The sequence below is a fragment of the Rhinoderma darwinii genome, chromosome 4 (genome assembly GCF_050947455.1).
Source record: "Rhinoderma darwinii isolate aRhiDar2 chromosome 4, aRhiDar2.hap1, whole genome shotgun sequence".
Lineage (NCBI taxonomy): Eukaryota > Metazoa > Chordata > Amphibia > Anura > Rhinodermatidae > Rhinoderma > Rhinoderma darwinii.
In genome coordinates, this window is record NC_134690.1 from 163,801,120 (window position 1) to 163,817,692 (window position 16,573).

Consider the following 16,573-nt stretch of genomic DNA (forward strand, 5'->3'; position numbering starts at 1 on the left):
CTGCCATAGAGCCCCCTGTAGATAGTGCCCCCATAGAGCCCCCTGTAGATAGTGCCCCCATGGAGCCCACCCCTGTATATAGTGTCCCACAAATAGCTCCCCTTTAGTGCTCTACAGATAGTCCACCCCTGTATATAGCCCCCTGTAGATATAGCCCAGCCCTGTATATAGTGCTCCACGTATAGCCCAACCCTGTATATAGCCCCTGTAGATATAGCCCACCCCTGTATATAGTGCTCCACAGATAGCCCACCCCTGTATATAACCCCCTGTAGATATAGCCCACCCCTGTATATAGTGCTCAACAGATAACCCACCCCTGTATATAGCCCCCCTGTAGATATAGCCCACCCCTGTATATAGTACTCCACAGATAGCCCACCCCTGTATATAGCCCCCCTGTAGATATAGCCCACCCCTGTATATAGTGCTCCACATATAGTCCACCCCTGTATATAGCCTCCTTGTAGATATAGCCCACCCCTGTATATGGTGCTCCATAGATCCTCAGCCCTAGTTTAAATACTCCGCCATCCCAGCCAGCATTCTCTCCCCCCCCACAGCGGACCCTCTTCCATTTAGGTGCAAATCATCTGCAGAACACAGTTTGTACCCCAATGAAAAGTCAGCCCAGTACTCTAGGACCCCAAAGCCTTCTCCTCTACACCAAGACTTAAGCCATGCATTTAACTCCCTGAGCTCCCGCTGTCTTTCCTGTGATGCGCATGGCACAGACAGTATTCCTGAGAATACTACCTTAGGGTATGTTCACACGCAAACGCAAAATACAAAATATGGAGCTGTTTTCAGGCGAAAACAGCTCCTGATTTTCAGAACTTTTTGCAAGTTTTTTGCGGCGTCCATTACAGACGTAATTGGAGCTGTTTTTCAATGGAGTCAATGAAAAACGGCTCCAAAAACGTCCCAAGTAGTGACATGCACTTCTTTGACGCGGGCGGATTTTTACGCGCCGTCTTTTGACAGCGACGCATAAAATTACAACTCGTCTGAACAGAACATCGTAAAACCTATTGCAAGCAATGGGCAGATGTTTGCAGACATAAGGCTGGGTTCACACGTGGCGGAATTTCACTTAAATTCCGCTGCGGACACTCCGCAGCGTTAATCCGCAGCGGAGCCGTTTCTGCATTGACTTCCACTTCTATTTAGAAGTGTTCGTTTAGACGATGCGTAACATTCCGCTGCGGAGCATAGGCTGCGGAGCGGAATTTGGTGTCCGCAGCATGCTCTGTCTGTTGCGGAGCAGTGGCGGACTCATGGCGGAATTTCTCCATTGACTTCAATGGAGATTCTAAGTTCCGCAATGAAGTCCGCAGCTGTCATGCACATGTCATGTGTGCTGCGGATGCGTCTTGCTTTTTTGCCATGACATTTCTTCATTCTGGCTGGACCTATGTATTTCTAGGTCTACAGCCAGACTGAGGAAGTCAATGGGGCTCCCGTAATGACGGGAGCGTTGCTAGGAGACGTCTGTAAATAGTCACTGTCAAGGGTGCTGAAAGAGTTAAGCGATCGGCAGTAACTGTTTCTGCACCCCGGACAGTGACTACCGATCACAATATACAGCAACCTGTAAAAAAAAATGAAGTTCATACTTACCGAGAACTCCCTGTTTCTGTCTCCAGTCCGGCCTCCCAGGATGACGTTTCAGTCTAAGTGACGGCTGCAGCCAATCACAGGCCAAGCACAGGCTGCAGCGGTCACATGGACTGGCGCGTCATCCAGGGAGGTCGGGCTGGATGCCGAAAGAGGGACGCGTCACCAAGACAACGGCCGGTAAGTATGAAATTCTTTTACTTTCACTAGGGAAAGTGCTGTCCCTTCTCTCTATCCTGCACTGATAGGGAGAAGGGAAGCACTTTTCCTGCAGTCCGCAGCAGCTAGTCCGCATCAATTTACTGCACATTTTGTGCAGATCCGCAGCAGAATCTGCAACGCAGATTCTGTGCGGCATTGATGCGGACAGTTGCGGAGGAAATCCGCCACGTGTGGTCATGCCCTAATGGAGCAGTCTTTTCAAGCGTAATTCGAGGCGTAAAAGGCCTGAATTACGTCTGAAAATAGGTCGTGTGAACATACCCTTAGAGTTCCTTCCCTTTAGCTTGTAGCCTAGTTCTTTAAAATTATTCTTCAGGGTATGTTCGCGCACAAACTCAAAAACTTCTCAAAATATGGAGCTGTTTTCAAGGGAAAGCCAAAACCAGAAAGGGTACCTAAACAGAAGAATATATAAAGAAAGGCTTTACAGGTCTGCTCTCCTGGATCCATTTATGGTTTTGGCGTAATAAATGCATGCAAAATCTTGAACAAGAGCTAACGGTATGATCTCACAGACTGGGTACGCTGCAAAGTTTCTACAACAAAAAATCTGCTGCAAAAACTCAAAAAATGCAGGTAAATCAGTCACAGAATTCTGCAGCAAATAGTTAATTTTCATTGCGCATATTTCTGCGAAAACTCTGCGGATTTACCTGCAAATTTAGTAGGAAACACCGATTATAGCATACTTTACATGTGCACCTGCAGATTTTCTAGAATTTTTACTGCGATTCCGCTGCAGAATGTGTTAGTTAGGTTTCTTTAAATATACCTACTCCACAACAAGGTTGTATGTGTTCGCAGTCCAGAAACAGATAGATATAATATTTACAGCCACGTCACCAGGGCATACCTCTCAACTTTCAAGTATCACAAAGAGGGACAACCAATGCGGCGCGGGAAACGCATCGCGGCAATTTTTTTATTTTAAGCCATGCCTCTAATCTCACCCAATCCCCGCCTATACACACCGGGTCAGCCCACACAGTATTATGCTCCCATAGTGTCTACCACACAGTATAATACCAAATAGCTGCCCACACACAGTATAATGCCCTCATAGATGCCACCATACAGTATAATGCCCTCATAGCTGTCAGCACACAGTATAATGCCCTCATAGCTGCCACCATACAGTATACTGCCCCATAGATGCACCCATACAGTATAAAGCCAAAACAGATGCCCCATACAGTATGCCCCCATACAGTATAATGCCCACACAGATTCTCCCATGTAGTACAATGCCCATACAGATGCCCCCATGCAGCATAATGCCCACATAGCTGCCCCATACAGTATAATGCCCCCATACTGTATAATGCCCACACAGATGCCACCATACAGTATAATGCTCCCCATAGCTTCCCCATACAGCTTAATGCCCCCAAAGCTGCCCCATAAAGCATAATGTCCCCATAGCTGCCTACATACAGTATAATGCCCCCTAGCTGCCCTTATACAGTATAATGCCGCATTAGCTGCCCCTAGTGCCAGTGCCCTTGTAGATAGCAGCACAGTGTCCCCTGTAGAAAGCGCCCCTATATAGTGCCACAGTGTCCCTGTCAATAGTGCCACACCCCTCTTGAAGATAGTGCAACCCCCCTCTAGATAGCGCCATTGGGACTCCCCCTAGGAGCGGAATCCCCAGTCAGATTATATGCCGGGGATTCCGCTGCTAGAGGGAAGCCCTGATGTCACTGTATATATATGGATAGTGATGTCAGCGACTACTCCTATCCCCATTGCCGACTCTGGCCGGGGATTCCGCTCCATGAGAAGCCCCTGATGTCAATATCCATATATGGACAGTGACCTCAGGGGTTTGCTATAGGACTGGAATCCCCGGCGAGATCATCGGCAACGGAGATTCCGCTCACGGAGCAGCCACTGACATCACTGTCCAAATATGGATAGTGATGTCAAGGGCTTCCCCGAGCACAGCGCTTAAAGTAGCGCTGTGCCCAGGGAGTCCTCGGCGAGCTGAGGAGCTCCGTCTTCTCCTTCGCTCTGAACTCATTCTGAAGCAGAGAGCTGATTGTTCCCTGCTTCAGAATTGGGTTTAATTGTATAAGCATCCAGAGGCTGCAGATACAGTTGACAGCGGGCAATACCCCTGGCCGCCCGGGACAACGGGAAACCGCACAGAATCCGGGACTGTCCCGCTGAAGCCGGGAAGGTTGGTAGGTATGCCAGGGGTATAGCTATAGGTCGTGTAGAGGTAGCAGTTGCAACCAGGCCCTGGTGCCTGAGTGGGCCACAGCATAAGACGACACTAGTATTATTAATGATAAATAAGAAAGCACCAGTATTATAAATAGCACATGGTAGGTGGGGGCCCTGTTTCAGATTTTGTATGGGGGCCCTAGAAGCCTAAGTTATGCCTCTGCTTGTTACAAAAGTGATGTTTCAGAGTCAAGATCTATAAATGTAATAGCATGATAGGCCATATATAAGGCAATACAGGGTGCATGCTCAATCAGAAGATGCTATATACAGTATGGAGCATATAAATAGATGTTGTTTATCCTTCTTCTTTTAGTGTGTGGGTTGCCACAGTTTTCCAGATCAAAGCTTGCAAGAATTTCACGGGGAAATACAGCAAAGAGAGGGATCTCTCCCTGGATAGCCATGCTTTCCTTTGCAGTCAATAACAGACCTTTCTGTGGTGGATCTCTGATTGGTAAGAAAAACTGCACAAACAGAAATATATAATTCTACTGTCTTCAAAAGTTATGGCAATAATTGTGAATGTGCACCTTTGGCGAACTATAGATAAATCTACACTAACAGAATTGTATGAACAGCAATTTCCCTATAAACTTCTTGTGTGATTGGGAGTGGTCTGCTAATAGATTAGACAGTGTCATCATATCAGCAGATACAGGATGTTTTATTGCATTGGATGAGCATTAGTAGAGATTTCGATAAAATATAAAGGATGCAATCAGAATCCTTTTGAGACCATAATGAATTGCTGTGAGGTTCTTGTCTGTAGTCCAGGATAGGATAGAGGTTTAGAGGAAATAGCTGGGCTATGGGGCTGGCTGGGCATGTGCCCCGCGTGTTGGGTGACACTGGGGGCATGAACAAGCGAACTGAATCTTTGCCCAAGCCAAGAAAAGACTAGCTACACTTTTGCGTTTAACAGAATGGGGGAAATATATTAAAACTAGTGCAAAGGAAAAGGGGAGTTGTTGCCCGTGGCAACTAATCGGGTTGCTGCTTTCATTTTCTAAAAGGCCTCTGAAGGTGGAACTACTCCATGGGCAACTACTCCACTTTCCCTTTGCACCAGTTTGGATATATCTCCTTCAATGTACTATTACAAAGTGTGGACACTTTATGTGAGAGTATAATTCCTATAAATATATACTTAAAACTGGTTAAAAACACGGGTGAAATATGTATTAGTGTCCTGACAGCTGTAGGCACAGTAAGGCCCAGTTCACACAGAGTTTTTGGCGCTGTTTTTGAGGCGGAAATCGGGTCGGAAACCGCGACAAAAAATGGCCGAAATTGCCTCCTATTGATTTCAATGGGAGGCGGAGGTGTTTTTTTCCCACGAGCGGAAAAAAACACTTGCGGGAAAAGAGAGAGACATGCTCTTTCTTCAGGCGTTTCCGTCTCTGACCTCCCATTGACATCAATGGGAGGCAGAGAAAACGTTTTGGCTGCGTTTTTTGTCCCCGGCACTCAATGGCCACGGCCGAAAAACGATGCGGAAAACGCCGCAAAAATGCAGCAAAGAGAGTGCAAGCAGGTAAGAATTAGGCAGATTTTTCTGCCTGCAAAAAAATCTGTGTGAACATATTCTAAGGGTCAGTTCACACAGAGTTATTTGGCGCTGATTTTGATGCGGAAACCGTGTCTGAATCAGCGCCAAAAAACATCCGAAATCACCCCCCATTGATTTTAATGGGAGGCAGAGGCGTTTTCTTTTCCTAGAAAGCTTTTGGTCACTCGCGAGGGGAAAAAAGCGGCATGTCCTTTCTTGCCGCTCGTTTCTGAGCGATTTTTGCGTAATTTTTAGCCTGCGGTGCTTGCATTAGCTTCAATGACCGCGGGTAAAAAAAAGCGCTGTGGAAAAATGCGGAAAAATAAGTACAGGCAGTTCAAAATTTGCCTCAAAATTCCTGAGGGAATTCTGCGGAAAAAATTTCTGCCTGCAAAAAACTCATGGTGAACAAGGCCTAAGCTCCTGATGACTTTAACATATGCAAACACTTCTGTAAAAACATGTAATATTGAGTATCAGCAGATAAATACACATGATCAAGGCTAAATCCCATGTACATTTTCAGGGGGCCAAAAAAGTGACATCTTGAGATTTTGAAATATTGTGCTGTTGAATTATGTGAATTATTTGCAATGTATACACAATCTAGGTGACAAATGGATTGTAACAGCTGCTCACTGCCTGCACCACGAACTGGAGCAAGAGAATAATGTCCTTACACAAGCAGATCTTTTCACTCCATCTTCATTTAACATAATACTTGGTAAGTGACTATTTTAAGGACATTTGTGGGTAACATTTTATCTAATAGTAACATATTAAATAGCATGATCACCTTGGAAAGGCATTTTACATAGAAATTATTTATATACGTATTGTAGTTAGTAACTTTCCAAATACATTGGGGAAGATTTATCAAAACTGGTTTTAAGGGAAAGGGGGAAAATTGCTCATAGCAACGAATCAGGTTTCTGCTTTCATTTTTCAAAAGACCGCTGCAAAATGACAGGCAAAATCTGATTGGTTACTATGGGCAGCAACGTCACTTTTCCTTTGTAGTAGTTTTACATTTCATCCACTGTGTTACGTAAAGTATCTTAAGGGCTTGTCCACACCCTGCGGAATTGCTGCGTTTTTTCCGTCCAGAATTGCGGACGGAAAAAACACATAAAAATACAGTAAGGCTGGGTTCACACGAGCTATTTTCAGACGTAAACGAGCCGTATTATGCCTCGTTTTACGTCTGAAAATAGGGCTGCAATACGTCGGCAAACATCTGCCCATTCATTTGAATGGGTTTGCCGACGTAATGTGCAGACGACCTGTCATTTACGCGTCGTCGTTTGACAGCTGTCAAACGACGACGCGTAAAAATACAGCCTCGTCAAAAGACGTGCAGGGCACTTCTTTCAGACTTAATTTTAGCCGTTCTTCATTGAACTCAATGAAGCACAGCTCAAAATTTACGGCTGTCAGAGAAGCCTCGCAAAATGCGAGGAGGAGCATTTACGTCTGAAACGAGGCAGCTGTTTTCTCCTTGAAAACAGTTTGTCTTTTCAGAAGTAAATGCCTGCTATCGTGTGCACATACCCTAACAGCATAGTGGATGAGATTTAACAAATTCTGTGCAGGTGCGTAATTTTCAGACCACAGTATGTCTATTCCTGCTGCTTTTTCAGAGGAGATGTCGCCTTCTCCTTGCATTGTGAAAAACGCAGCAAAATATGCACCATCTTCTGCCATAAAAACCGCAGGAAATGGTGCGTTTTGCCGCAGCGGAATGTCTGCTGTTTTCAACGGAATTGCTGCAGAGATTTTCTGCCCTACCCTGAGTTACAACAGTCACATGCAGTACATTTTGTTGCAGAATTTTTTTTTTGCAAGAAAATCTGCTGCAAAGTCTCAAGAAACCGCAGGTAAATCAGTCACAGAAAACCAAAGTGATTTTCCGCAGCGATTTTACCTGCGGATTAGGTGTGAATCATTGATTATAGCACACTGCATATGATCTGCGGTTTTTATAGCGATTCATGGCCCAAACATGCAGCATCACCGCACAGAATAAGCAGTAGAAATTGACATGCTACAGATTTGAAAGTCGCACTGCAGAACCCTCTTTGCACAACTTTTCTGTGATTTATCTTCGCAGCGTGGGTCTGAGATTTGCACAATCTCATCCACTTTGAAGCTACTGTAAATGCTGCAGAATTTCTGCACATAATTCCGTTGCGAAAATTTCCGAAGTATTTATACTGTGTGGCAACACAGTTTAAGGCCTCCTGCACACGCTGCAGATTCCGTTGCAGACATTTCTGCGACTGACAATCAGTTCCTCTCATCTGAATGGGGTTGTTTCTGCAGCAAGCACAAAATCTGCAGGTTTTCTTTGCCTCTTTAACCCGTTAGTGACCGGCCCATAGTGTTTTTACGTCGGTCACTAACGGGCTTTATTCCGATGCAATAGACTTTTTACGTCACTGCATCGGATTAAATAAACAGATCAGGGAGCTGTCAAATCTCCCTGCTCTCAGCTGCCACAGGTAGCTGAGGGCAGGGGGCGTCCCTGCTCGAACGTATAAGATCGATATTAGTATCGATCTCACCCGTTTAACCCTTCAGATGCGGTGCTCAATAGCGAGCGCCGCATCTTAGTTGTTTTGGAGAGAAGGAGGGAGCTCCCTCTCATCCCACCTACACCCGGCGATAAGATCGCCGAGTGTCTGTCTCCGTTTTCAGCCGGGGGCCTAATAAAGGCCCCCAGGTCTGCCTGTAGCGAATGCCTGCTAGGTCATGCCAGAGGCATGTCCTAGCAGATGCCTGTCAGTTTTACACGGACAGGCATAATACACTGCAATACAGAAGTATTGCAGTGTATTATAAATGCGATCGGATAATCGCATAGTGAAGTCCCCTAGTGGGACCAGTAAAAAAGTTAAAAAAAAAGTTTAATAAAACGTGAAAAAAAAAAATGAAAAGCCCACTTTCCCCCCTTACAAACTGCTTTATTATTAACAAACAAAATAAAGTAAAAAAGTTACACATATTTGCTATTGCCGCGTCCGTAACGACCCCAACTATAAAGTTATTACATAAGTTAACCCGCACGGTGAACGTCGTAAAAAATAAAATAAAAAACCATGCAAAAATTGCTGTTTTCTTTGAATCCAGCCTTAAAAAAAAATGTGATAAAAAGTGATCAAAAAGTCGCATCTACTCATAAATTGTATCGATAAAAAGTCGTCCCGCAAAAAAAAAACACATACATCTGCATCAGCGAAAAAATAAAAACGTTACGGCTCTTTAACCCCTTAGCGCACCAGGACGCACCGGTACGTCCTGCATTGAAGTGCTTTAAGGCACAGGGACGTACCGGCACGTCCTGGCTAAAAACTGTCAGCCTGTCAAAGGACAACGTGACAGAACTGTGCCTTAAGTAAGACGGCAGGGGACCATTCACAGCGGTCTCCTGCCGGCGATCGCTGTGATTGGTCAGTCAAAGCAGACTGACCAATCACAGCTCCATGACGTGTGTATGTGATGGCGCTGGCTCAGAAGCTGAGCCAGCGCTATCACCGCCGGGAATCAGCTGTCCGACGCCCCTCTGCAATGGCCAGGACCGGAGCTAGGACCAGGACCGGATCCGGCCGATTAACCCCTCTGCAATGGCCAGGACCGGATCCGGCCGATTAACCCCTTCGATGCATCGATCAACGTGATCGATGCATCGAAGTGTCTTGTAGCCTGTCGGCAACCACGATGGTTTGTCACAGCTGACATCGTGCCCTAACGGCCTGGACCGGATCAAGGCTCCGATCCGGCCGATTAACCCCTTAGATCGTACCCTATGGTTGCTAAGGACAACCATCGGCACCCGCGGGTGTTCCGATGGTTGCTATGGCAACCATAGCCTAACAATCGCTTCCTAGTACGGAAGCCTATTAGGCCCCGCCGGGAGGCGAAGCCTAATAGGCTTGCTGTCAGTGAATAGCTGACAGCTCTAATACACTGCACTATGTAGGTAGTGCAGTGTATTAGAATAGAGATCAGGGCTTCATGCCTTCAAGTTTCCTAGTGGCACAAAAAAAAAAGTTAAAACAAGTTAATAAAAATGTTGTAAAAAAGTTAAAAAAAATAAGTTTCATGTTAAAAAACACTATAACAGCCTTTTTTCCTATAATAAGTCCCCGCGTCCGTAACGACCCAAACTATAAAAATATCACGCTATTTTACCCGTACGGTGAACACTGTAAAAGTTTTTATTAAAAAACTATTCCAGAATCGCTGTTTGTTAGTCACTACCCCTCGCAAAACAGAATAAAAAAAGGGATCTAAAAGTTGCATGTACCCCAAAATTATACCATTAGAAAAACGCAGCCCGTCCCGCAAAAAACAAGCTCTCCCACCGCTTTTTTGACGGAAAAATAAAAGCGTTATGGCTCTCAGAATATGGTGACACCAAAAATAAATTATTTGAAACAAAAGTGATTTTATCGTGCAGACGCTTCAAAGCATAAGAAAAACGATATACATCTGGTATCACCATAATCGTACCGACCCGCAGAATAACGTAAAATTGTCATTCATAGCGCATGGCGAACGCCGTAAAAAAAAAAATAATAAACAACATCAGAATTGCAGGTTTTTGGTCACCTTGCTTGCCAAAAAAATGAAATACAAAGTGATCAAAAAATCACATGTACCCAAAAATGGTACCAATGAAATCTACAGATTGTCCCGCAACAAATAAGCCCTCACCCAGCTCCGGTGGAGAAAAAATAAAGACGTTTTGGCTATCAGAATATGGCAATGCAAAATGTGCAGAGTGTCCAAAAGCGGATCAGATTGGGCGCCATTTATCAGTGCGACACTGGCCACACATCTGTGGATAATTATTTATTTACCCCATTATTATACTCTCTTATTATACCCCTGATGTTCTCCGCACAGTTTACATATTCCCCCACATCATAATTGAAATACCAGCAAAACCCCAAACAAAACAACTAGCGAGCAAAATCCACGCTCCAAAAGCCAAATGGTGCGCCCTGCAGCGTGCCCAAGCAGCAGTGTACGTCCACATATATGGCATCGTCTTCAGTGGCACGAACTGGGCACAAAATATTGTGCACTAAAATGGCACATACCTGTGGAAATTTGCAACTTTCACTTTGCACCATCCACTGAGCATTCATTTCTAATAGAAAAAAAAAACCTGTGTGGTCAAAATGCCTTGAGAGGTGCAGTTTCCAAAATGGGGGTCACTACTTGGGGGTTTGTTTTACTATTTGACCTCAGAGCCCTGCCGTTGTGGGCTAATGCTGCGAAAATCACCAAAATAGGTCTCACATGCGCCTTTCACTCCTAAGCCCTGTCATATGTCCAGGCAAATGATAAATGCCTTGAGGGTTGTAGTTTACAAAATGGGGTCACTTCTCATGGTTTTACACTCTACTCTGGTACCTAAGAATGCTCTGCAAATGCGACATGGCGCCCCTACACCAGTCCAGCAAAATCTGTGCTCTAAAAGCCACATGGCACTCCTTCCATTTTGAGCTCTGCCATGTGCCCAAACAGCAGTTTAGGGCCACACATGGGGTATTGCCGTACTCGGGAGAAATTATGTGTTGTTTTTCTCCTATTACCCCTTGTGGGAAAAAAAATTGGGTGCAAAACTACATATTTTTTGGAAGAAAAAAATTTTTTTCATTTTCACTACCTCATTCTAATACAATCTATGAAACACCTGTGGGATCAAAATGCTCAGTACACCCCTAGATGATTACCCTGAGGGGTAAAGTTTCCAAAATGGAGTCACTTCTAAGGGGTTTCTACTGTACGGGTACCTCAGGGGCTCTGCAAATGCGACATGGCGCCCAAAAAACAATCAACCAAAATCTACATGCCAAGTAGCACTCCTGCCATTCTGAGCCCTGCGGTGCATCCAAGCAGCAGTTTATAACCACATATGGGGTATTGCCGTACTCGGGAGAAATTGCTTTACAATTGTTGGGGCGCTTTTTCTCTTTTATTCCTTGTGAAAATGAAAACAATTCAACATTTTAGTGGAAAGAATGTAGATTTTCATTTTCACTGCATAATCCCAATAATTCAGCAAAAAATCTGTGGGGTCAAAATGCTCACTATACCGCTAGATAAATTCCACGAGGGGTATAGTTTCCCAAATGGGGTAACTTTTGCCGGGTTTGCACTATTTTGGCCCCTCAGTGGCTTTGCAAATGTCACATGGGGCCGCAGACCATTCCAGCAAAACTTGAGCTCCAAAAGTCAAATGGCGCTCCGTCCTTTCTAACTTCCGCCATGTGTCCAAACAGCAGTTTATTAACACATATGGGGTATTGCTGTGCTCAGAAGAGTTTTCTTTACAAATATTGGGGTGTTTTTCTCCTTTATCTTTTGTAAAAATGAAAAAATCTGAGCTAAAACTACATTTTATTAGAAAAAATTTAGATTTTCAATTTCACGGCATAATTCCTATAAATTCAGCAAAACCCGTGTAGGGTCAAAATGCTAACTATACCTCTTAAAAAATTCCTTGAGGGGTGTAGTTTCCAAAATGGGGTCACTTCTGGGGAGTTTCCACTGTTATGGTCCCTCCAGGGCTTTGCAAACACGACATGGCACCGAAAACCATTCCAGCAAAATCTGCGCTCCAAAATCCAAATGGCCCTCGTTCCCTTCTGAGCCCTGCCGTGGGTCCAAACAGCAGTTTATTACCTATGGGGTATTGCCGTAATCGGGAGACATTGCTTTACAAATGTTGGGGTGCTTTTTCTCCTTTATTCCTTGTAAAAACTAAAACATCGTATGTTTTTTCAGAAAAAAAGTAGATTTTAATTTTCACAGACCAGTTCCAATAAATTTAGCAAAAAACCTGTGGGCTAAAAATGCTAACTATACCTCTTGAAAAATTCCTTGAGGGGTGTAGTTTCCAAAATGGGGTAACTTTTGGGGGGTTTCCACTGTTTTAGCACACAAGACCTCTTCAAACCTGACATGGTGCCTAAAATATATTCTAATAAAATAGAGGCCCCAAAATCCACTAGGTGCTCCTTTGCTTCTGAGGCCGGTATTTCAGTCCATTACCGCACTAGGGTCAGATGTGGGATATTTCTAAAAATTGCAGAATCTGGGCAATAAATATTGAGTTGCATTTCTCTGGTAAAACCTTCTGTGTTACAGAAAAAACTGTATTACAAATGAATTTCGTAAAAAACAAAAATTGAAATTTGTAAATTTCACCTCTACTTTGCTTTATTTCCTGTGAAATGCCTAAAGGGTTAAAATAATTTCTGAATGTGGTTTTGAATACTTTGAGGGGTGCAGTTTTTAAAATGGGGTGTTTTATAGGGGGTTTCTAATATATAAGGCCCTCAAAGCCACTTCAGAACTGAACTGGTCCCTGAAAAAATATCCTTTTGAAATTTTCTTGAAAATGCAAGGAATTGCAGCTAAAGTTCTAAGCCTTGTGAGGTCATAGAAAAATAAAAGTACGTTCAAAAAACGATGCAAACATAAAGTAGACATATGGGAAATGTTAACTAGTGACTATTTTGTGCGGTATTACGATCTGTTTTACAAGCAGATACATTACAATTTAGAAAAATGCCGATTTTTGCAAATTGTCTCTAAATTTTGGTGTTTTTTACAAATAAATATTGAATTTAACGACAAAAATTTTTCAGTATCATAAAGTACAACATGTCACGAGAAAACAATCTCAGAATCGCTTGGATAGGCAAAAGCATTCTGGAGTTATTACCACATAAAGTGACACATGTCAGATTTGCAAAAATCAGCTGTGTCCACAAGGCCAAAATAGGCTGTGTCCTTAAGGGGTTAAATATGGAGACACAAAAACAAATAATTTTGAAAAAAAAGCGTTTTCACTGTGTAAAAGTAGTAAAACATACAAAAACTATACAAATTTCGTATCATTACAATCGCAACAACCCACTGAATAAAGTTATTGTGTATTTATACCACACGGTAAACGACGTAAATTTAGGACGCAAAAAAGTGTGGCAAAATTGCTGGTTTTTTTCTATTCCCCCCCAAAAAAAGTTTATAAAACGTAATCAATAAATTCTATGTACCCCAAATGGTGCTATTAAAAATTACAACTTGTCCCGCAAAAAACAAGACCTTATACAGCTATGTCGACGCAAAAATAAAAAGGTTATAGGTCTTTGAATGAGGCGATGGAAAAACGTAAAAAATGGCTTGGTCATTAAGGTCTAAAATAGGCTGATCATTAAGGGGTTAAGGGTACGAACACACACAGCGTAAACACTGTGGATTTTCCGCATCGTATTACAGTAGAAGCAGTGTGGGTGAGAGTTCAACAAATCTCGTCCCCACACTGCGGAAAAATGCCGCCGAAAAAAACGCAAATAAATTGACCTGCGGTGCAGTTTCTGCAACCACAGCATGTCATTTAATGCTGCGTAATCGCAGCTCTTCTGTTGCTGGTTTTCCCATTGAATTCAATGGGGTGCTGAAACCCGCAACAAAGTGGTGTGTGTTGCGACATTTGCGGCAAAATCATAGCGATTCGGCCGCAAAAATAGCAAGTAAGAAAAAAAAAGTTATACTTGGTGTTTTTGGTATTGTTTTTCAGAATTGATCATGTTTTGCAAAGAGAAATCTTTGTATGACATAATCGCTGAATCACAGGATTAGCAATGTGAAAAACATCACCTAAAAAAACACAGGTAGTAATACACACTATTACCATAAAAATACGCATGTACTATTTTTCCCCAAAAAGTCTTTTTTTTTAGCTGCATTTTGTGAGTGAAGAAAGCCTAATGGGTAGGCACATGACATTTCATGATCAGGGGACTGTAGAGTGTGTGCACTCCTATAAGGGTCATGTTACTTCACCCACTCCCCTTCCCGCCTTAGTGGCCATACCAGGGGCGTAACTAGGAAAGACTGGGCCCCATAGCAAACTTTTGACTGGGGCCCCCCCTCCCCTGGGTGTCACACAACCCCCCCCCCTGGTAGATAGTGCCTTTTTTTACAGCCCCCCTGTAGATAACGCCATACAGCCCCCCTGTAGATAACGCCATACAGCCCCCTGTAGATAACGCCATACAGCCCCCCTGTAGATAACGCTATACAGCCCCCCTGTAGATAACGCTATACAGCCCCACTGTAGATAACGCTATACAGCTCCCCCTGTAGATAACGCCATACAGCCCCCCTGTAGATAACGCCATACAGCCCCCCCTGTAGATAACGCCATACAGCCCCCCTGTAGATAACGCCATACAGCCCCCCTGTAGATAGCGCCATACAGCCCCCACTGTAGATAACGCCATACAGCCCCCCTGTAGATAACGCCATACAGCCCCCTCTGTAGTGTTTGTCAGCATCATATGTCAGCATCATGCACTTCTATTCACAACACCCAGCTAGTAAAACAAGTAAATATGCCCAGATGTTACAAACATAATACATGCCCAGTTGGAAATAAGAGAAAACACTCCCAGTTGTCCATTAGAAAGGCTCATTTGCATAAATATAAAATTGCTCATAATAGGAGATAGGGATTTGATAATCTGGTGACAGAGCCTCTTTAAGTATCCTAGCCTTGCCCCACTAACCTCCGCCCCCCACTACCTCCTAACCACCCCTCCTAACTCCATTAACTCCTTCCCTCCCTACATCCCTGATCATGGTGGCCTCCCCCCAGGGCATTCTGCCGGGTCCAGCCTGTACTGTCTCACAATTAGGCCTCATTTACACGAGCGTGTGCGTTTTGCGCGCGGAAAAAACGCAGTGTTTTGCGTGCGCAAAAGGCACTTGACAGCTCCGTGTGTCATCCGTGTATGATGCGCGGCTGCGTGATTTTCGCGCAGCCGCCATCATAGAGATGAGGCTAGTCGACATCAGTCACTGTCCATGGTGCTGAAAGGGTTAACTGATCGGCAGTAACTCTTTCAGCACCCTCGACAGTGAATTCCGATCACCATATCGAGTAACCTGTTTAAAAAAAAAGAGGTTCGTACTTACCAAGAACTTCCTGGCCGTTGCCTTGGTGACGCGTCCTTGGTGACGCGCCTCTCTTGACATCTGGCCCCACCTCCCTGGATGACGCGGCAGTCCATGTGACCGCTGCAGCCTGTGCTTGGCTTGTGATTGGCTGCAGCTGTCACTTGGACTAAATTGTCATCCCGGGAGGTCAGACTGGAGGAAGAAGCCGGGAGTTTGATCGGTAAGTCAGAACTTTTTTTTTTTTTACACGTTCACGTATATTGGGATCGGAAGTCACTGTGCAGGGTGCTGAACCAGTTTAACTATTTCAGCACCCTGGACAGTGACTGTCTCCTGACGTCGCGTACCGCAACATTTTTTGCCGGGTTCAGTCAAAACGAGTTCGGCCGAACCCGGTGAAGTTCGGTTCGCTCATCTCTAAGACACTCCTTTTGGATGTTTGTAAACAGAAAAGCACGTGGTGCTTTTCTGTTTACATTCAGAGTTTGACAGCTCTTGCGCGAATCACGCAGTTCGCACGGAAGTGCTTCCGTGCGACCTTCGTGGTTTTCACGCACCCATTGACTTTAATGGGTGCGTGATGCGCGAAAAACGCATGATTATAGAACATGTCGTGAGTTTTACGCAACGCACTCGCGCTGCGCAAAATTGACGCATCGTCTGCACTGCCCCATGGAGTAATATAGGTGCGTACGACACGCGTGAAAAGCACGCGCGTCACACGCGCGTATATTACGCTCGTGTAAATGAGGCCTTACAGCGAGAAAGAAAAGCCGTTTAAGGGGGGATTCACACGAGCGTGTATTCGGTCCGTGCGGGCCGCGTGGTTTTCACGCGGCACGCATGGACCAATACAAGTCTATGGGGCAGTACGGACAGTCCGTGCTTTTTGCGCAGCGTTTGTCTGCTGCGCAAAAAGCGCGACAGGTTCAATAACTCTGCGTATTTCGCGCATCACGCACCCATTGAAGTCAA

The 16,573-nt window shown here is 44.4% G+C and overlaps 1 protein-coding gene across 1 annotated transcript in view; it reads left to right on the forward strand.

Moving 5' to 3' along the window:
• MASP1 (MBL associated serine protease 1) overlaps positions 1–16,573 on the forward strand; it is a 140,028-nt gene that overhangs the window by 96,499 nt on the left and 26,956 nt on the right. Inside the window, exons 11-12 of the mRNA XM_075861796.1 lie at positions 4,382–4,522; positions 6,228–6,341. Of these exons, the coding sequence (XP_075717911.1) occupies positions 4,382–4,522; positions 6,228–6,341 (255 nt within the window). The remainder of the gene's footprint in view (positions 1–4,381; positions 4,523–6,227; positions 6,342–16,573) is intronic.